Source organism: Crotalus tigris, unplaced genomic scaffold, assembly GCF_016545835.1.
Source record: "Crotalus tigris isolate CLP2741 ecotype Arizona unplaced genomic scaffold, ASM1654583v1 scf7180000017690.20705106771:4171800, whole genome shotgun sequence".
In the NCBI taxonomy this organism is placed as follows: Eukaryota; Metazoa; Chordata; class Lepidosauria; order Squamata; family Viperidae; genus Crotalus; species Crotalus tigris.
Genome location: NW_024096569.1, coordinates 1230903 through 1251696, shown reverse-complemented (window position 1 = coordinate 1251696; position 20794 = coordinate 1230903). Strand labels below are relative to the sequence as shown.

At 47.2% G+C, this 20794-nt stretch overlaps 1 protein-coding gene across 4 annotated transcripts; it reads right to left on the bottom strand.

Annotated features, from left to right (window-relative positions):
• Window positions 1–2110: 2110 nt before the first annotated feature.
• Window positions 2111–18365, bottom strand: WRAP53 (WD repeat containing antisense to TP53). 4 transcript variants are annotated; one of them, XM_039337942.1, is made up of 11 exons: window positions 18090–18365; window positions 15943–16400; window positions 13656–13754; window positions 12286–12394; window positions 10990–11078; window positions 10209–10299; window positions 8976–9108; window positions 6200–6408; window positions 5931–6034; window positions 4653–4796; window positions 2127–2993 (listed from the first exon to the last, which is right to left on the bottom strand). In XM_039337942.1, exons 2-11 carry the CDS (start codon window positions 16221–16223, stop codon window positions 2801–2803), a joined length of 1452 nt encoding a protein of 483 aa, XP_039193876.1. In that variant the 5' UTR covers window positions 16224–16400; window positions 18090–18365; the 3' UTR covers window positions 2127–2800. The 4 variants fall into 4 exon arrangements, with proteins under 4 accessions (XP_039193878.1, XP_039193876.1, XP_039193877.1 ...); XM_039337943.1 differs by having other exon boundaries at window positions 18112–18365; XM_039337941.1 differs by having other exon boundaries at window positions 18213–18365.
• Window positions 18366–20794: the final 2429 nt, after the last annotated feature.

Sequence of the window (20794 nt, the reverse complement as noted above, 5' to 3'; positions counted from 1 at the left end):
GCTCAGGGCTGAAATGAGGGGTGGTCCCTGATGGGTCTGAGCTCTTGCAGACATCTTGTGACCCAACTAGGGAACATCATCAGTGCTAGAGGAGGAGGAGGGAGGAGGAGAAGAAGAAGAAATGTGGTGTTCTGGGTGTTCTCTGAGCTGGGTGGTTTTCTTGAAGACATTTCATGACCCAACTAGGGAACATCATCAGTGCTAGAAGAGGAGGAGGAGGAGGACTGTGGAGTTCTTGCTGCTTTCTGAGTTTGGTGGTTTTCTTGCAGACGTTTCACGACCCAACTAGGGAACATCATCAGTGCTAGAAGAGGAGGAGGAGGAGGAGGACTGTGGGGTCCTGGGTGCTCTCGGAGCTGGGTGGGTTTCTTGCAGATGTTTCATGACCCAACTAGGGAACATCATCAGTGCTAGAAGGGAGAGGGATGTGCAGAAAGGAGGAGGAGAAGAGAAAGAGAAAGAGAAAGAGAAAGAAAAGAAAGGAAAGAAAGAAAGAAAGAAAGAAAGAAAGAAAGAAAGAAAGAAAGAAAAAGAAAGAAAGAAAGAAAGAAAGAAAGAAAGAAAGAAAGAAAGAAAGAAAGAAAGAAAGAAAGAAAGGACTGTGGGATCCTTGGTTCTGTCTGAGTTTGGGGGTTTTCTTGCAGACGTTTCATGACCCAACTAGGGAACATCATCAATGTAATTGGGAGGAGGAGGACGACGATGACGACTGTGGGGTCCTTGGTGCTCTCTGAGCTGGGTGGGTTTCTTGCAGATGTTTCATGACCCAACTAGGGAACATCATCAGTGCAAGAGGAAGGAGGAAGAGGAGGAGGAGGAGGAGAGAAAGGAAGAGAAAGAAAAGGAAAGAAGAAAGAAAGAAAGAAAGAAAGAAAGAAAGAAAGAAAGAAAGAAAGAAAGAAAGAAAGAGGACTGTGGGATCCTTGGTGCTGTCTGAGTTTGGTGGTTTTCTTGCAGACGTTTCATGACCCAACTAGGGAACATCATCAGTTCTAGAAGGGAGAGGGGATTTGCACACTGGAAGGGAGGAGGAGGAGGAGACAGAAAAAGATTGTGGGCTGCTTGGTCCTCTCCAAGTTGCACTGATGCTTCCCACAACCAGCTTAACCCCCTTCCTGAAATAAGCCATCTTCTCCCTTCACACAACCCTCCAGACCAGCTTTTGGCTGAGTCTCCTGCAGCTAAGACCCTCCCTCCCAAAAAACACACCCCTCCTCCCTTCTCCAGGGGCCCCTCCCAGTTGGGGACCCCCCAGGAGCTGCCCAGGCCTCTGGCTGCCAAAGCCTCGGAGGGGCAAGAGAAACCCTAATTGGGGGGGGGTCCCCAGCCAGGTCAGACCCTTCCCAGCTTTTGGCTTTGTCCGTGAAAAGCAGGCCGCCTTCAATCGGAGGCTTTGGCACCGCCAGACCCTCATTCTCGGTTTACCAGGTTGCCAGGCAACTGACTCTGCAAGCAAGCCTTCAATTGGGGGGGGATTAGCCAGGAAGGGAGGGAGGGGGCTCCGGAGAAGACCCGGAGCCGAATTCTGCTCAGGCAGATTAGGAGGCCAGGCCGTATTCCAGATGTTCTCCCCAGGGGTTTTGCGGGATGAAAGATGCGGGCATTTGCCTACATCACAACTGGCAAAGCACATTGTGAAAAGGGAGGAGGGGGGGGCGTCTGATTTTCGCACTCGGCTCCCTTTCGGTCTCTGTCATGCTTGGAAGAGTGCCAAGAGACCCCCGTCTGGGCACCAGACTTGACAGGCTGGGGTCGTCCTTTTTCACACGAACCAGCAGATGCCTTTCAAGGGGTCAGATAAAGATGCAACGTCGCCCATTTTCACGGCATGTAAACCTGGTTAGTTGTAACCGCAGTCAGGCGGTGGAGTTGTGCCTTAGCCATAAAAGCCGGCTGAGGGATTTGGGGTCAATTACCAGGAGACGGTGAGTTCTAGTCCTGCCTTAGACATAAAGGCCGACTGGGTGACTTTGGGCCAATCAGCAGGAGACGGCGAGTTCTAATCCTGCCTTAGACATAAAAGCCAGCTAAGTGTCTTTGGGCCAATCACCAGGAGACTGGGAGTTCTAGTCCCGCCTTAGGCATGAAAGCCAGCTGGGGGACTTTAGCCAATCCTCCTCTCGCTCAGTCCAACCCACCCCACAGGATTGTTGTTCGCCTTCTTGCGTTCTGTAGAAATAATAAAAGCGGGATACAAATAAATTAATAATTAAAAAAAAAAACTTCCCCATTTATTGAGACTTGTTGAGTTTGGTGAGAAAGACTTGAAGCAATACGGATCCTTTGGAAGAAACTTTTTACAAAATCTTTCATGAGGAGATGGAAGCCCCCTGTTTTTTCCCTGTGAAAATAAGTATCGGGAAGAAGGAATTTGGGCCTAAATCCGGAAAAACCCGTCTTGAGCTTTCTCCAAAGTCTGTCGGTTGGGCAAAGCCGAGAAAAACACGGATATCCCAGAGAAGCGAGGAATTCGGGGGAAAGAAACCCGTGAGGAAAAAAAAAAATCCAGTATCCTCGCTTGGTTCAAAAAGAGAAAGGAAAGAGGACCAAGAAGAAAGATCTGGGTGTCAACCGAGACCCCCTCAGGGTTTTCTCCTGCGTGAAATGCCCCTCTGCCGTTGTGTCTGTTGTTGAGACACTTGTGTCTCTTGTTGTCTCTTCAGAACAATCTCTCGCGTCTGTGCGGACGGAGGCACACCGCGTCCGGGAGTTGTAGTTGTGCGCACCAGGTGCCGCGCGCGCAACCCGCCTGCCTGCCACGATTCTCGTTCGGCTCCTCGTGCCACAGAAGAGGCCGCGGCTAGGAAACGGCCCCCTCGGTTTGCGAGGCCAGAGTGCACCACCACAACCGGAGCGCGTTATCGCCCGGCGCCCGAACAGGGGCGAGCGGACGATCCCCTCCTTCTTCCGCCTCGTCCTCTCCGCTCTCCGGCAGGTCGGGAAAATGCCTCTGGCCCGAAGCGGTGGCCAGCAGAGGGAGGCTGGGATGGAGACTGAAAGAAAGAGGTGGGGGTGGGGGGATTAGGAAGAAGAAGAACCGGGGCTGGCTGGCGCACCCCCCTGGGAACCCCCAGGCTGCCACATCTGGAATGCCTGCCCTGCTCCGAGGGCCAAGGGTGACCCACAGCTGGAGAAGCTCTTGGAAAGAGGCGGATCCTGCATTGGAAGCAGCACTTAATAGCGCGAGGATGGGGAGTCTCTGTTAGCAATCTGGAGAGAGCTCAAGAGGCTTTCCTTTCGCAAGATCCAGTCTGGGTCGGTCACTGGGACCAGAACTTTTGGATGATGCTGGAGCCCGTCTTCTCTCCACTGGTGGATTTATTCCCTATTCCTGTTCCTATCCCCTATTCCATTCCATTCTTCATTTATTCTATTCTATTCTGTTCTGTTCTGTTCTGTTCTATTCTATTCTATTATTACTCAGTTCTATTCCTTATTTCTATTCTATTCTATTCTATTCTATTCTATTCTATTCTATTCTATTCTATTCTATTCTATTCTGTATTTTATTATTCTATTCCATTCTATTACATTCCATTCTATTCTTATTCTATTCTATTCCTTATTTCTATTCTATTCTGTATTTTATTATTCTATTTTATTCTATTCTGTATTCTATTCTATTCTTCTTTTTTATTATTCTGTTTTATTCCATTCCATTCCATATTTTCTATGGTATAGGTTTATATATATATGTTGTATATAGCATGTTTAAATGTGTGTTATGTATGTGTACACTTTTGAGAGCAAGCAACAAAATTTCATTTTTAATATGTGCCAATGTGCCCAAAGGAAAAAATGACAAAGGTTATCTATCTATTCCTATCCATCCATCCATCCATCCATCCATCCATCCTTCCATCTCTATGTCTGTCTGTCTGTCTATCTATCTATCATCAATCAATCACTGTCTGTCTGTCTGTCTATCTATCTCTCTCTCTCTCTACCTACCTACCTACACCTTCCTATCTATACCTACCTCCTACCTACCTACCTATCCATCCATCTCTCTCTTTCTATATCTACCTACCTACCTATACATACCTATCTATACTTACCTACCTATCCATATCTATCTATCCATATCTATCTATCTATCTATCTATCTATCTATCTATCTATCTATCTATCTATCTATCCACCCACCCACCCACCCATACCTATCTATCTATCTGTCTGTCTGTCTGTCTGTCTGTCTGTCTATCTATCTATCTATCTATCTATCTATCTATCTATCTATCTATCTATCTATCTATCCATCCATCCACCCACCCACACCTACCTACCTACCTACCTACCTACCTACCTACCTACCTACCTACCTACCTATCTATCTATCTATCTAGTGGCCCTAGGCAGCTTCCAAGAACCACTTTCCTTCTCCCATTTTCAGTCTCCAGCTGGACTTCGATTCCCAGAATCCCTAACTAAACAGCTAAGGATTCTGGGAGTCAAAATCCAAATGGTTAGGATAGGAGTCTTTCTGCTTAGTTGGGGCCAGCACCATCCAGCGGGGGGCAGAGGCACTCCGACACCCCAACGCACACCCTACAAGCTTTGGGTTTACTTTCACGGCCCCACAATCCCCTGTGGGAGCCCAGGCAGACCCTCACTTCCTCCATCCCAACCGCCCCCCCAAGCAGGATTCGTACCTGATGCCATTTACGCAGTCTCCCACAGCCTGGAACTGCAGGGCTGGTGGTAACACAGCTGGGGGGTCCCCGGGGGGAGGCTGGGTGGTGTCCCAGACCGTAACGAGGCCGTTGGTGTTCCCGCTCAGCAAATACCGCCCGCTCCTGTCGGGGGGGGGGGGAAGCACAAGAAACCTCGGTAAAATAGTCCTTGACTTACGGGCTGCAATGGAGCCAGAAAGCTCCGCTTTTAAGCGAGACCACCGTTCGGTGACTTTTGTTCCCGTTTTACGACCTTTCTTGCCACAGTTGTTAAGTGGGGTCGCTGCCGTTGTTAAGCTAGTCAGACTGTTGGGAAAGAAACATGGCTTCCTTGTTGCTCATCGGAAGGTCGCCAAATGGGATGGCGTGACACCCCCCCCCCCCGGGATAAGGCAACCGTCGTAAGTATGAGTCAATTGCCAAACGTCTGAATTTTGATCCCGTGAGCACGGGGATGCTGCTCCTCCTCCTCCCCCACTCCTCCTCCTCCTTTCACTCCACACACCCCATTCCCTTCTAGCACTGATGATGTTCCCTAGTTGGGTCATGAAACGTCTGCAAGGAAAGCACCCAGTTCAAAAAGCACCAAGGACCCCACAGTTTTCCTTCCTTCCTTCCTTCCTTCCTTCCTTCCTTCCAGCACTGATGATGTTCCCTAGTTGGGTCATGAAACGTCTGCAAGGAAACCACCAATTCAGAAAGCACCAAAGACCCCACAGTCTGTCTTCCTTCCTTCCTTCCTTCCTTCCTTCCTTCCTTCCTTCCTTCCTTCCTTCCTTCCTTCCCTCCCTCCCTCCCTCCCTCCCTCCCTCCCTCCCTCCTTCCTTCCAGCACTGATGATGTTCCCTAGTTGGGTCATGAAACATTTGCAAGGAAACAACCAATTCAGAGAGCACCAAGAATCCCACAGTCTTCCTTCCTTCCTTCCTTCCTTCCTTCCTTCCTTCCTTCCTTCCTTCCTTCCTTCCTTCCTTCCTTCCTTCCTTCCTTCCTTCCAGCACTGATGATGTTCCCTGGTTGGGTCATGAAACGTCCGCAAGAAAACCCACCCAGCTCAGAGAGCATCAAGGACCCTACAGTCATCCTCCTCCTCCTCCTCCTCCTCCCTGCAAACCCTTCTCCCTTCTAGCACTGATGGCGTTCCCTAGTTGGGTCATGAAACGTCTGCAAGGAAAACCACCCAACTCAGAGACCACCCAAGACCCCCAAGACGACAACCATCTCCAGGAAGGGCGCGCATCCCGACGGGTCACTTACGGATCCAGGTCGAAATACAGCCTCTGATTGGTGCCCACCGTGCGGGACAGCGAGAAGACAACTTCGCCCGGCTGCCGTAGGTCCCAGCAGAGAATCTCGGCATCCTGCCGGGGAAATCGCAAACGCTTACAAGGTGGAGAAGCGAGCTGGACTCCCTTCCCGCGTTCCTAGCCCGCCTTCCCGACGCTCCAGACAACCCGGAGCCAGGTTCAAGAGATGCGATAGCCGCCACGCCACCCTCGGTCCCACCACCCACCGCTGGGCCTTACCTTGCGGCCACCGGTGAAGAGATAAAGGCCGTCCGGGGAAAAGACGGCGTGGGTGACGCCGCCGCGATGCCCAATGAGCATCGCCAAGGGGTCTCCCTCCGCGCGGGAGTAGAGGCCGACGGTCTTGGCGTACGATGTGCAGGCGTAAAGGGGCTGCGTCGGGCTGAAGGCGATGCAGGAGATGATCCCACTTTGTCCTTGTTTCTTCACTGGGAAACATTTTTTTAAGGAAAATGTTATTGATTTTCCAGTTTTCCATTTGAAATATTTGAAAAGCAACGTGGCGGCTGAGTTGGTCCATAATTCAATAACGTACAAGTATCTTTTAATACAGATCACAAACTATGACACTGACTCTTTCCTCTCTTTTCCCCTGCCTTGGTATTTACTCTGTCGCGCTTTAATTAATACAATTCTTATGATATCGATTTAATAAACATAACGTTTCTTACATTTATCAATAATTTTGAGCTTAGGCATATCCCAGATATTTTAATATTCAATCTCTTTTAGACAATCAATGTCCTGGTTAGTTCCTCCCAATTTTTAGTTTCCCATTAATATTTAAATTGAATGTTTAATATTTATAATTCCCAAGTTTTAAATGAGGTCCAGTTCTATGAATCCAGGGGGTAGGCAACCTTGGCCCCTTTGATGACTCGTGGGCTTCAACTCCCAGAATTCCTCAACGAGCGTGCCTGGCTGAGGAATTCTGGGAGTTGAAGTCCACAGGTCATCAAAGGGCCAAGTTTGAAGGCCCCTGCTTGTGAACTTCAACTCCCAGAATTCCTCCGCCAGTGTGAGAGAACTATGGCCCCCTTTATGACTTGTGGATTTCAACTCCCAGAATTCCTCAGCCAGCGTGAGGGAACTATGACCCTTTTATGACTTGTGGACTTCAACTCCCAGAATTCCTCAGCCAGCGTGAGGGAACTATGACCCTTTTATGACTTGTGGACTTCAACTCCCAGAATTCCTCAGGCAGCGTGAGGGAACTATGACCCTTTTATGACTGGTGGACTTCAACTCCCAGAATTCCTCAGGCAGCGTGAGGGAACTATGGCCCCCTTTATGACTTGTGGACTTCAATTCCCAGAATTCCTCAGCCAGCGTGAGGGAACTATGGCCCTTTTAGGACTTGTGGACTTCAACTCCCAGAATTCCTCAGGCAGCGTGAGGGAACTATGACCCTTTTATGACTGGTGGACTTCAACTCCCAGAATTCCTCAGGCAGCGTGAGGGAACTATGACCCTTTTATGACTTGTGGACTTCAACTCCCAGAATTCCTCAGCCAGCGTGAGGGAACTATGACCCTTTTATGACTTGTGGACTTCAACTCCCAGAATTCCTCAGGCAGCGTGAGGGAACTATGACCCTTTTATGACTGGTGGACTTCAACTCCCAGAATTTCTCAGGCAGCGTGAGGGAACTATGGCCCCCTTTATGACTTGTGGACTTCAATTCCCAGAATTCCTCAGCCAGCGTGAGGGAACTATGGCCCTTTTAGGACTTGTGAACTTCAACTCCCAGAATTCCTCAGCCAGCGTGCCTGGCTGAGGAACTCTGGGGGTTGAAGTCCACAAGTCATCAAAGGGCCAAGTTTGATGACCCCTGCGACTTAAAGAATGCTGGCTGGGGAATTCTGGGAGTTGAAGTCCACAAGTCATCAAAGGGCCACGTTTGAAGACCCCTGGCTTAAAGGGACCGCGTCTTTAATGATTGCAGATTATTTTATATATACGGATTCTTCACAGGAGAGGAACTTTTAAAAAGGGACATGATCACGAGTCCCTCAACAGCTCAGGAATACAAAAGCCTTAAAACAACCCCTCTTCCCCTGTGACCCCACCCCAATTTACGTCCATCCTGAAGTGGGGTCCCACTGCTGTCGTTAAGGCAGCGATGGCTACATGGGTCAGTGGTCTTGATCAATTCCCCCCCCAAATTTTGAGATGCTTTCTCCTGGAGGTTGGCCCCATCTTGGTTCAGCTTTTGGTCTGATGCCAAGGCCTTTAATTCTCCCATGTCTTCACACATATATATATATTTAATTGGTTTATTTATTTGTGGGATTTCCATCCACTGCCACAGAAAAGAGACTTTTGGCAGTTGACAATTCTCCCATCAAGTGCGCAAAAAGGCAAAATAAATGGCAAGTTTTTCACACCTCACAGCTTTTCCCAAACAATTATCTCTTTTTTAAAACATTGGCAGCTAGCCAACTGGGGAGGCCGTTGCGGCGATGCGCAGCAAAGCAACGGGAAGGCCAGGCTGCGACATTCTGCCTCCCCCCACCCCGTCACTATGCAAAAACGGGGTGCCCTCCTACAGCGAGGGGGGTGTCAAAACCAGCCTCTCTCCTTTTTAATTGCCATTTTTATTTATGATTTTGCGGCTTCACTCGTCCCCCGAGCACACAGGGATTCCTCGACTTACGACGAACGGGACCCGGATTTTCCACTGCTAAGCAAGGCGGTGGGTTTTACGAGCATTTTCCCCACTGCAGCCATTAAGCAAATCACACGGTCATTAAACGTGGCTTGTCGGAAGCCAGTTTGGGAGGGTCGCAAACGGGGATGGTGTGATCCCGGGATCCTGCAACCGTCATAAATACGAGTCAGTGGCCAAGCGTCTGAAATTTTGATCCCATGACCAAGGGGATGGTGCAACTGGTCATTAAGTGTGAAAAAAGGTCATTAAGTGACTTTTTTCCACGGCTGTTGTAACTTCCAGACTTCCAGCGGTCGCCCTCAAGCCGAACTAGGGTCAACTCACCAAACGTGGGTCTGTTTTCGCACGACCGGCCGGGCCGCGACGTGTCGAATACCCGCACCATTTTGTCAAAGCCGCAAAAGAGCTGGGCACCGTCAGGAGTGAAGCAAAGCGAGTGGGCGGCCGTCAACTCGTCCTGGACCGAAAAGACAGACAGACAGTTCTCTGGTCAAGCTCTTTGTGTGTGTGTGTGTGTGTGTGTGTGTGTGTGTGTGTGTGTGTGTGTAATTATAGAGCCCCAAGCTTTTTCCCCAGGACGTTTTTTTGTGTTTTCGATTAGGTTGCATTCATTACAGAAGAGAATTACAGAATGACAAGAGTTGGGAGGGACCTCGGAGGTCATCTAGTCCAACCCCCTGCTCAGGCAGGAAAGCGTATGCTGTTTCAGACCAATGGCTGTCCGGCCTCTTCCTAAAAACCTTCAGGGATGAAGCACCCACAACTTCTGGTGGCAATTCGTCCTACTGATTGTAATAGAATCATAGGTTCAGCGTTGGGAAGGGACCTTGGAGGTCATCTAGTCCAACCCCCTGGGGCTCAGGTAGGAAACCCTACCCCGTTTTAGACAAATGACTGTCCAGTCTCTTCTTAAAAACTTCCAGTGTTGGAGCCTTCACCGCTTCTGGAGGCAGGTGGTTCCACTGGTTAATTGTTCTAACTGTCAGGAAGTTTCTCCTTAGTTCTAGGTTGCTTCTCTCCTTGATGAATTTCCATCCGTTGCTTCTTGTCCTGCTTTCAGATGCTTTGGAGAATAGCTTGACTCCCTCTTCTTTGGGGCAGCCCCTGAGATACTGGAAGGCTGCTATCATGTCCCCCCTCGTCCTTCTCTTCATTAAACTGAACAAACCCAATTCCAGCAGCCTTTTCTTATATACTTTAGTCTTCAATCTCCTGATCCTCTTTGTTGCTCTTCTCTGCACTCTTTCCAGAGTCTCAGCATCTTTTTTACATCGTGGTGACCAAAACTGGATGCCGTATTCCAAGTGTGACCTTACCAAGGCCTTGTAAAGTGGTATTAACCCTTCCCGTGATCCTGATTCAGTCCCTCTGTTAATGCAGCCTGGGATTGCACTCAACATCTTTTTTACACAACTGGACGCCGTATTTCAAAGATGGTTCATTAACAGAACAAAGTACAAAGACCTCCAAATGATTAACTGGGTGATTCATTCCTGGACAAGAGGAAAAACCCAGGGGGCTGGGGGGGGGGGAACCCTCGCCTTCGGACCTACTCACCAGGTGGTTGTAGGGGCGAAAGGAGGCCCGTAGCTCCCCACTGAAGGCATCCCACACGTGGACGGGGTTGTCTCGGCTGCTGCTGGCCAGGCTGCATGGGGAGAGAAGGCAGTGAATGGAGAAGGGAGAAGGGAGAAGGGAAAGGAAGGGAAAGGAAAGGAAAGGAAGGGAAAGGAAAGGAAAGGAAAGGGAAGGGAAGGGAAGGAGAAAGGAGAAAGGAAAGGAAAGGAAAAGAAAGGAAAGGAAGGGAAGGGAAGGAAAGGAGGGAAGGAAGGAAGGAAGGAAGGAAGGAAGGAAGGAAGGAAGGAAGGAAGGAAGGAAGGAAAAGGGAAGGGGAAGAAGGAGAAAGGAAGGAGAAGGGAAAAAGAAGGGAAGGGAAGGGGAAGCTGGCATGGACCAAAACCTAGTCGGGCTGTGGAAGAGGACGCTGGGTACCCAAGGGACCCACAAGGGACACACAGGGCACACAACGGACCCACAAGGGCTCCATGGGGACCTACAAGGAGCACCGGCTTCCCTCTTTTCAGCATTTTGAGATCGGAGCTACTGACATCACATTTAATATATATTTAATTTCTAACACCATCCACCCTGGGCAGCTTCCAAGAACTGCTTTCCTCCTCCCAGATGTAAATTCATATCGATTGATTGATATGCCCCCCCCCTTTCTATAACTGCTTTCCTTCTCCCCAGCTGGCACGGGGTGGACTTCAAATCCCCTTGTGGGTTTTTGGGGGGGGGGCGTAGAAAAAGGGTGCGAGAAGAACCAAAGTGGATTTACAAGCAAGTCTCTGGATCGGACGAATTCATCCCCGGGAACCAGCAATAGTCATAAAGGGTGTCGCCTTCCGCCATGCGCAGGACGGGACTCTGTGGAGGCGAAGAGGAGATGATGATGATGATGATGACAATAATAAGAAGAAGAAGAAGAAGAAGAAGAAGAAGAAGAAGAAGAAGAAGAAGAAGAAGAAGAAGAAGAAGAAGAAGAAGAAGAAGAAGAAGAAAAAGAGGAGGAGGAAGAGGAGGAGGAGGAGGAAAAAGAAGAAGAAGAAGAAGAAGAAGAAGAAGAAGAAGAAGAAGAAGAAGAAGAAGAAGAAGAAGAAGAAGAAGAAGAAGAAGAAGAAGAAGAAGAAGAAGAAGAATTAGCTGCTGTTGCAAGAAGATTGCACAGACTAACTACAAGCAGCGGCGCAACAAAGTAGCAACAATGGTGCATTGGAAGATCTGCAAGAAATATCATTTGCCTGTAAGCAAAAACTGGTGGGACCATAAAATAGAGAAAGTCATAGAAAATGATAAAATTAAACTGCTCTGGGACTTCAGAATTCAAACAGACAAGCACCTGCAACATAACACCCCAGACTTAACCATTGTCGATAAGAAAGAGAAAAAAGTCTGGATAGTGGATGTGGCAGTGCCTGGAGATAGCAGAATAGAAGAGAAAGAACTGGAGAAGATAACAAAATACAAAGACCTACAAATAGAAATAGAAAGACTGTGGCAAAAGCACGCAAGGGTAGTACCAATAGTCATAGGCTCCTTGGGTGCAATCCCAAAACAACTGGAGCACCACTTGAACACCATCATCGGCATTGACAAATTCGCTATCGGTCAATTGCAAAAGGTGGCCTTACTAGGAACTGCTTCCATCCTGCGAAGATATCTGTAATACCATCAAACATCCACATCTGCCTATCCCAGGTCCTGGGTAAGGACTCGATAGGTAGACAAAATGCCAAATCCAGTCTGAACATCTGGCTGACTGTGCGATGATCGATAATAATAATAATAATAATAATAACTGTGCGATGATCCATAATAATAATAATAATATAGACAAAATGCCAAATCCAGTCTGAACATCTGGCTGACTGTGCGATGATCCATAATAATAAAGTTGGAAGGCACCTTGGAGGTCATCTAGTCCAACCCCCTGGTTTGGCACATTAGACTAACACGATGTGGGGGGTGTGCAGGACCACCCTGAGGCTGAGGGTGGGGGGGGGAACTCACTGTAACCTTGAACGGTCTCTTAATGCGTTGTTGTGAGTCGAAAAGGAACCATGAATCCACGTACCATTTCAGCCACGTCTCCCCACTGCTCTGCATACAGCTCCGGAGGAAGGTTGTATATCCGCAGTGTGTTGTCGGCACTGTTGGTAAGCAGGCAAGACCCATCGGGTGCCCTGCAGGAAGGAGGGAGGGAGGTGGGTGGTCAGAAACACCCCCCAGAAAGGGTCTCCCCCCTCCAGGAGGGGTTCTGCTCCTCCCGGCTCATCTCACTAAGCAAGTCGTTATTTTCAGCCACAAAAGAGGGAAAAATGATCACACAAACCTGGACAGGGAAAGTTGTGTCGCAATGAGGAACACAACCAACAAGAGGGCGTTCCTTTTCGAAACCAAGGATGAATTTATGCCAGAGTTTCTCAGCCTCAGCTACTTTTCAGATGTGTGGACTTCAACTCCCAGAATTCCCTACTCAGCCATGCTGGGTGGGGGATTCTGGGAGTCCACCGGTCTTAAAGCAGGCTGGTTGGGGAATTCTGGGAGTGGAAATCCACCCCTCTTAAAGCAGGCTGGCTGGGGGATTCTGGGGGTGGAAGTCCACATCTCTTAAAGCAGCCTGGCTGGGGGATTCTGGGAGTGGAAGTCCCCGTCTTGCAGCCTGGCTGGGGGATTCTGGGAGTTGAAGTCCACCTGTCTTAAAGCAGGCTGGCTGGGGAATTCTGGAAGTTGAAGTCCACATCTCTTAAAGCATGCTGAGGAATTCTGGGAATTGAAGTCCCCCCCCCGTCTTCAAGCCGGCTGGCTGAGGAACTCTGGGAGTTGAAGTCCCCCCATCTTACGAGGGATTCTGGAATTAAAGTCCACACGCCCCTCCAAGGGAACTCCAAGAGTTGAAATCCACACACCTTAGAAAGGAATTCTGGGAGTTGAAGCCCACATATCTTAAAAGGAATTCTGGGAGTTGAAGTCCACACATCTTAAAAAAATTGCTGAGGCTGACAAACGCCGATGGATCCAACTGAAGAATTCGGCCATGGGGGGGCTTGTCTCTTCCTTTTAACAATTTCTCACCAACTGCCCACTGGAAGTTGTGGGATCCTCTGCCCATCTGCCTGCCTGCCCCATAGGCTCCTTCGTTCTCCCATTTTTAACCCCTTCCCTCCCAGCCATTCAGCTGCTTTCTTCTTACTGCTACCAGCCTCCTCACCACCTCCATCGTGGCTGGGACCAGCGTCTAGGTCCCCCGGGTGGGCTTCTTCTTCTGTCCGGTCCCATCCAAGGGGAGAAGAACCTGGAGCAGGCTGGGGGAATTCCCCAGGTCTAAGGACCAGCACCCCCTTCTCCAGGCAGGTCCACCAGCAGCCCCAAACCCAGAAGAAGTGGGAAGGGGCCTTCCTTTCCAAGACCCAGGTGGTCTCACCCCGACGCCGAGGTACCTACCACTTGCAGCCTTTCAAGAAGTTCTCCGGGACGTGACCGTACTCGGCCCAGGCACCTGTCAGAAGTCGGGGGGGCTGGCCAAAGTCGTACGCCGGGACGCTAGGAGAGGGGAGAAATAGGCCAGGTGCAGCCTGTGAACTCAACTGCGAATTACTACTCACTAGGACCGTAAGTGCTGCTAATTAAGCTACCTTCGGCTGCTCTGCCATAACTAGCACTGTGGATGTCACCTAGTTTGGGGGGGGGGTTCATGAAACATCTGAAAGAAAACCGCCCAGCTCAGAGAGCACCAAGGACCCCACAATCTTCATCCTCCTCTTCCTCTCTGCAAACCCCACCGCCTTCAAGCACTGATGACGTTGCCTAGTTGGGTCATGAAAGGTCTGCAAGGAAACAGTCAAGCTTAGAAAGCAGCAAAGACTCCACAGTCGTCCTCCTCCTCCTCCTCCTCCTCTTCTTCTTCTTCTTCTTCTTCTTCCTTCCTTCCTTTCTTCCTTCCCTCTTCCTCCTCCTCCCCCCTTCTTCTTCTCTGCAAACCCTACTCCCTTCCAGCACTGATGGTGTTCCCTAGTTGGGTCATGAAACGTCTGCAAGGAAACCACCCAGCTCAGAGAGCACCAAGGACCCCCCAGTCGTCGTCGTTGTCCTCCACCTCCTCCTTCTCATCCTCTTCTTCTTCCTCTTCTTCTTCTTCCTCTTCCTTCCTTCCTTCCTTCCCTCCTCCTCCTCCCTTCTTCTTCTCTGCAAACCCCACTCCCTTCCAGCACTGATGACGTTGCCTAGTTGGGTCATGAAAGGTCTGCAAGGAAACCACCCAGCTCAGAGAGCATCAAGAACCCCACAGTCGTCGTCCTCCTCCTCCTCCTCCTCCTCCTCCTCCTCCTCCTCTTCTTCTTCTTCTTCTTCCTCTTCTTCTTCTTCTTCTTCCTCTTCCTTCCTTCCCTCCTCCTCCTCCTCTCCCCTTCTTCTTCTCTGCAAACCCCACTCCCTTCCAGCACTGATGGTGTTCCCTAGTTGGGTCATGAAACGTCTGCAAGACAACCACCCACCTCAGAGAGCACCAAGGACCCAACAGTTCTCCTCCTCCTCCTCCCTTCTAGCACTGATGATGTTCCCTAGTTGGGTCACGAAACGTCTGCAAGGAAACCACCCAGCTCAGAGAGCACCAAGGACTCCACAGTCCTCCCCCTCCTCCCCACACACCTCACTTCCTTCTAGCACTGATGTTATCTAGTTGGGTCATGAAATGTCAACATGACATGTGTAGAGAGCCCCAAGGACCCCACAGTCCTCGCCCTCCCCTCCTCTTCCTCTCTCCATCAACCCCACTCCTTTCTAACACTGATGATGTCACCTAGCTGGGTCATGAAACATCTGCAAAAAAAAAAAAAAAAACCCCATCAAAATTCAGAGAGTCCCAAAGAACCTACAGTCCTTAACCTCTCCTCCTCCCTCCCCCCTCCTCCTTCTCCTCCTCCTCAAATCCCAGTCCCTTCTAGCACTGATGATGTTCTCTAGTTGGATCACGAAACGTCTACAAGAAAACCACCAAGATCAGAGAGCACCAAGGACCCCTCAGTCCTTCGCCTTGCTCTCCTTCTCCTCCTCTCTGCAAACTCACCTCCCTTCTAGCACAGATGATGTTACCTAGTTGGGTCCAGAAATGTCTACAAGAAAACAACCAAGATCAGAGAGCGTCAAGGATCCCTCACTCCTCCTCCTCCTCCTCCTTGCAAACTCCCTTCTAGCACTGATGTTGTTCCCTAGTTGGGTCATGAAACATCTGCAAGAAAACCACCCAGCTCAGAGAGCACCAAGGACCCCTCGGTCCTTCGCCTTGCTCTCCTTCTCCTCTCTGCAAACTCACCTCCCTTCTAGCACTGATGATGTTATCTAGTTGGGTCACGAAACGTCTACAAGGAAACAACCAAGATCAGAGAGCGTCAAGGACCCCTCGGTCCTTCGCCTTGCTCTCCTTCTCCTCCTCTCTGCAAACTCACCTCCCTTCTAGCACTGATGATGTTACCTAGTTGGGTCCTGAAACGTCTGCAAGAAAACCACCAGGCTCACCCAGGACCCCTCCCTAAGCTTCCTTCCCCAACTCTTAACCATCCCATGCCTCAAAACCACAGACTAGAAGACCTTCAAGGTCCCTTCCCACCTTACTATCCTACGTTCACCTCCAGGAGAAGAAACCTGCTCCCAGATCTTCCTTTCTCCGGGATTGAGGAAGTCTCAACTCCTCTGCCTCAACTGAACTGTGTGTTTTATTCGGAGTCCAACTCACTAATATTCTCCCCCATCGGTCAACGCTCCGCTTCCTTCAACCGCTTCTTCCTGCGTCCCATTGCCCAGCTCTTCCTCCAAGCCTAGCGAAGAATCCTGGAAGTGGGATTCTCCTTCCTCTTGAGAAAGACCCTGGACAGCAGGATTTTCGTCTTCCTGAGCGCCGTTCAGCCGCGGCACTTTAGAAGCCGGTCCAGAACTTTCTTCTGCTTCCCCAACGTTGTCCGTGGATTGTTGCAAGTCCGCCGTAGCCAGTCCCTCCGCAGAGAATTCGGCCTCCATCACAAACTTCAAAAAGGATCTCTTGAGCAAAAGCTGCCAAGTGAAATGCCCCTTGGACAGGGTTGAGGCAAGCACTTCTCCTGGCGATAGCCCCAATTGCCGTTTCCGCAGGAGGAGAAAGCAGTTTTATTCACCCCAGCTTAGGAGAGAAAAGGATGCCACAAGGAAGTGAGGTTTCTGTGGATTACAAAAGAAAAAATATTAATATGGTTGATTGTGTCGAAACAGAATAGAATAGAAAACAGAATAGAATACAGAATAGGAACAGAACATAGAATACAGAATAGAATACAATACAGAATACAGAATAGAACAGAACAGACTATAGAATAGAACAACAGAACAGAATAGAATTAAGAAGAGAAATAAGAATAGAATAGAATAGAATAGAATAGAATAGAATAGAAATACAGAATAGGATAGGATAGGATAGGAAATAGAATAGAATAAGGAATAGAATAGAATAGAGAATAGAATAATAGAATAGAATAGAATAGAATAGAACAGAACATAGAATAGAACAACAGAACAGAATAGAATTAAGAAAAGAGAATAGAAATTAGAATAGAATAGAATAGAATAGAATAGAGTAGAGTAGAATAGAATAGAATAGAAATAGAAATAAAATAGAAATACAGGATAGGATAGGAAATAGAATAGAATACAATAGAATAGAATAAGGAATAGAATAGGAGAGAATAGAATAGAATACAAATACAGAATAGGATAGGATAGGAAATAGAATAGAATATGGAATACAATAGAATAAAATATGGAATGGAATGGAATGGAATGGAATGGAATGGAATAGAATAGAATAGTGTTAGAAATATAGAAATAGACTAAAACAGAACAGAACGGAACAGAACAACAGATTTGGAAGGGACACTGGAGGTCCTCTAGTCCAACCCTCTAATCAGGCAGGAAACCCTTTTTCTATTTCAGACAGATGGATGTCCCATCTCTTCAACTGTAGCAAGTTATTCTGGGTACAAGCATTCCAGACCACCACAGCATTTAGTAGCCCGATAAAGGTTTCTCGTATTTGACAGAGCAAGGAAATTAACACTTAAAAACCAAAATACTAGTCCTTCTAAAACGGGCCGTCCTTGACTTACAATCATTCATTGAGTAACCATTCATTAAGTTACAACAGGACTGGAAAAAGCGACTTACGACCACCGTTTTTTACACTTTACAAGTGTTGCTACGGGATCCAAATTCACACGCTCAGCCGCTGACTCCTATTTATGACGGTCGCAGCATCCTGGGGTCACGTGATCCCCTTTGGCAACTTTCTCACAAGAAAAATTTAACAGGGAAGTTGTGACTCACAACTGCACAACTGCAGTGATTCACCTAACGACTGTGGCAAGAAAGGTCACCCCATGGAGCAAAACTCACTTAATGACTGTCTCGCTTAGCAACGGAAATCTGGGGCTCCCTCGCGGTCGTAAGTCGAGGACGACCTGTGCAGTCATCAAATTAACTAATAATAAATGGTTAATATCTAATAAATCAAGAGTTGTCCTTCATTACACCAATAACTTTATATGTCATGGTAAATTACTGCACAATTCAATGAAATACTAAATTAAAGGACGTCCTTCGTTACATTAATTTATAATGATTAATTTAATGAATTAAGGGATGCCCACCATAACATCAATCAACTTAATGCACAGTAATAAATAGCGCAACGATATATCAAGCTAAGGGCTGGTCATCATTGCATTAATTTTTAATAAATTTTTAATAAATGATCAACCTAATAAAATAATAAATTTAAGGGCTGGACATCCTTAAATGGACTTATATAATAAGAAATTATGGAATGAAGTGCAACAATAAATTAAGAGAGGCCACCGTTCAAATTAAGCATCCCGACCCGGCGGTGCAGCGTAACGGGGAAGACCAGACACGCGTTCAAGGTCGACACGTGTCACCATCGTCACGTGTAAACGATCTGATGCGGGCAGAGCTACGCACCGCCGTCAGGGGCGAGCTCCGGGCTTCCCCGCGGCAGCTTCCCCGGGAGGAGGAGGCGAAAGGCGGCCCTCCTTCAACTTGCCTCCCGGAAGCTTCTTCCCCTTGTTCAGACGACGGGCAGCAAATGGGTGCCGCCATGACACCCCAGGCCCCGCCCCCCGATTGAGAGGCGGAGTCTCGCGAGAGTTGGAGGATTTCAGGCATGGCGCCATTTCGCCGCATGTAGAGATAAGATATTAGAGCAGACCCCCACCCACCCGGAGGTGTAAATTGAACCTTCCGGGTACAGCATTGTGGTTAAATTCCTCCTTAAATACTAGAGAGAATTAAATCTCTGCAAGGATTTGTTTTAACCTGACTTTAAATCAGGGGCCTTCAAACTGGGCCCTTTTGTGACTGGTGGACTTCAACTCCCAGAATTCCTCAGCCAGGCACCCTATTCTATTCCATTCCATTCCATTCCATACCATATTTTCTTTTCTTTTCTATTCTATTCTATTCTATTCTATTCTATTCTTATTTCTTCTGTTCTTATTTCTTATTCTATTCTTCTATTATTTTTTCTTCTATTCTATTCTATTCTTATTTCTTCTATTCTATTCTATTATTCTATTCTATTATTATTTCTTCTTCTATTCTATTCTATTCTTTCTTATTCTGTTCTATTCTATTATTTATTCTATTCTATTCTATTATTTATTCTATTCTATTCTATTATTTATTCTATTATTATTTCTTATTCTATTCTATTCTATTATTCTATTCTATTACTCTATTGTATTCTATTATTTATTCTATTCTATTCTTCTATTATATTATTTTTTCCTATATTCTATTATTATTTCTTCTCTTCTCTTCTATTCTATTCTATTCTATTATTATTTCTTCTGTTCTTATTTCTTATTCTATTCTATTCTTCTATTATTTTTTCTTCTATTCTATTATTATTTCTTCTATTCTATTCTATTATTCTATTCTATTATTATTTCTTCTTCTATTCTATTCTATTCTATTCTTTCTTATTCTGTTCTACTCTATTATTTATTCTATTCTATTATTTATTCCATTCTATTCTTCTATTATATTATTTTTTCCTATATTCTATTATTATTTCTTTTATTCTATTCTATTCTATTCTTTCTTCTATTCTATTATTATTTCTTCTATTCTATTATTTATTCTATTCTTATTCTATTCTGTTATTCTATTCTATTATTATTTATTCTTATATTCTATTCTATTCTTATTTCTTATTCTATTCTATTCTTATTTATTCTATTCTATTCTATTCTATTCTTATTTCTTATTCTATTCTATTATTATTTATTCTATTCTATTATTATTTCTTCTTCTATTCTATTCTATTCTATTCTATTATTATTTCTTCTTATTTTCTATTCTATTCTTATTTCTTATTCTATTCTATTCTCAACATTCAGAGGTTTGGCAACAGACTCCTATTTATGATAGTTGTTACAGTGTCCCGGGGTCATACGATCCCATTTTACCACCTTCTAGCAAGCAAAGTCAATGTGGAAGCCAAATTCACTTAACAACCAAGTTACTCGCTTAACAACTGCAGTGATTCATTTAAGAACGGTGGCAAGCCAGGTCGTAAAACGGAGACACAAAACTCACTTGACAACTTTCCCTCTTAGCAACGGAAATTTGGGGCTGAGTTGTCGTCGTTAAGGCGAGGAATTTTCCAGGCAACTGGCGGGAGGGGGGAAAGCCATAGGAATCTGAGTGGGGCAAAGAGAGATTGGGGTCTCTGCATTGGGTGATATTGTTGACCTACCTGGCTTCTTTCTGCCAACATGAAATATGGAGCATTGCGGTATCTTCCATCCATTCTCTCCGGTTGAGTGGTTAGCTTGTTCTTTCCAGCGGTAAGAGTGTCCGAATTGCACAAGGCGGCACTTGTGGCCTTTCCCCCACTTGCCGAGCGGAAGGACTCCCCCCCCACGGTCCTTCCCATTCATTAGCTTTTCTTTTAATCCTGCTTTTATGTCACACATAACTAGCTCAAGATGGGAAACGTACGTAATAATCCTTCCTCCTTCTCTTATCCGCACAACAGCCCTGCGGGGTTGGACGGCGAAAGAGAGGAACTGACCCAAAGTCGCCCAGCTGCCTAAGGTGAGACTAGAACTCACGGCCTCTTGGGGATTGGCCCAAAGTCACCCAGCCAGTTTTTGTGTTTAAGGTGGGACTAGAACTCCCAGGCACCTGGTCACTGGCCCAAAAAACGTCCAGCCAGTTTTCGTGCCTAAGGTGGGACTAGAATTCATAATCTCCTGGTGATTGGCCCAAAGTCACCTGGCCAGCTTTTATGGCTAAGGCGGAACTAGAACTCACCGTCTCCTGGTGATTGGCCCAAAGTCAGCCAGCCGGCTTTTATGGCTAAGGCGGGACTAGAACTCACCGTCACCTGGTGATTGGCCCAAAGTCACCCAGCTGGCTTTTATGGCTAAGGCGGGACTAGAACTCACCATCCCCCTGGTGATTGGCTCAAAGTGACACGCCCAGCTTTTATGGCTAAGGCGGGACTAGCTCACCGTCTCCCTGGTGATTGGCCCAAA

What these genes read in the sequence shown, in the direction of transcription:
- WRAP53 (XM_039337942.1), bottom strand. Translation starts at nt 16,223, where the DNA reads ATGGAGGCCGAATTCTCTGCGGAGGGACTGGCTACGGCGGACTTGCAA. An exon ending in TCTTCACCGGTGGCCGCAAG is followed by an intron (nt 6,035 to 6,199) that starts GTAAGGCCCAGC and finishes TTTCCCCGGCAG; the next exon opens with GATGCCGAGATTCTCTGCTG. An exon ending in GACTGCGTAAATGGCATCAG is followed by an intron (nt 2,994 to 4,652) that starts GTACGAATCCTG and finishes TCTTTCTTTCAG; the next exon opens with TCTCCATCCCAGCCTCCCTC.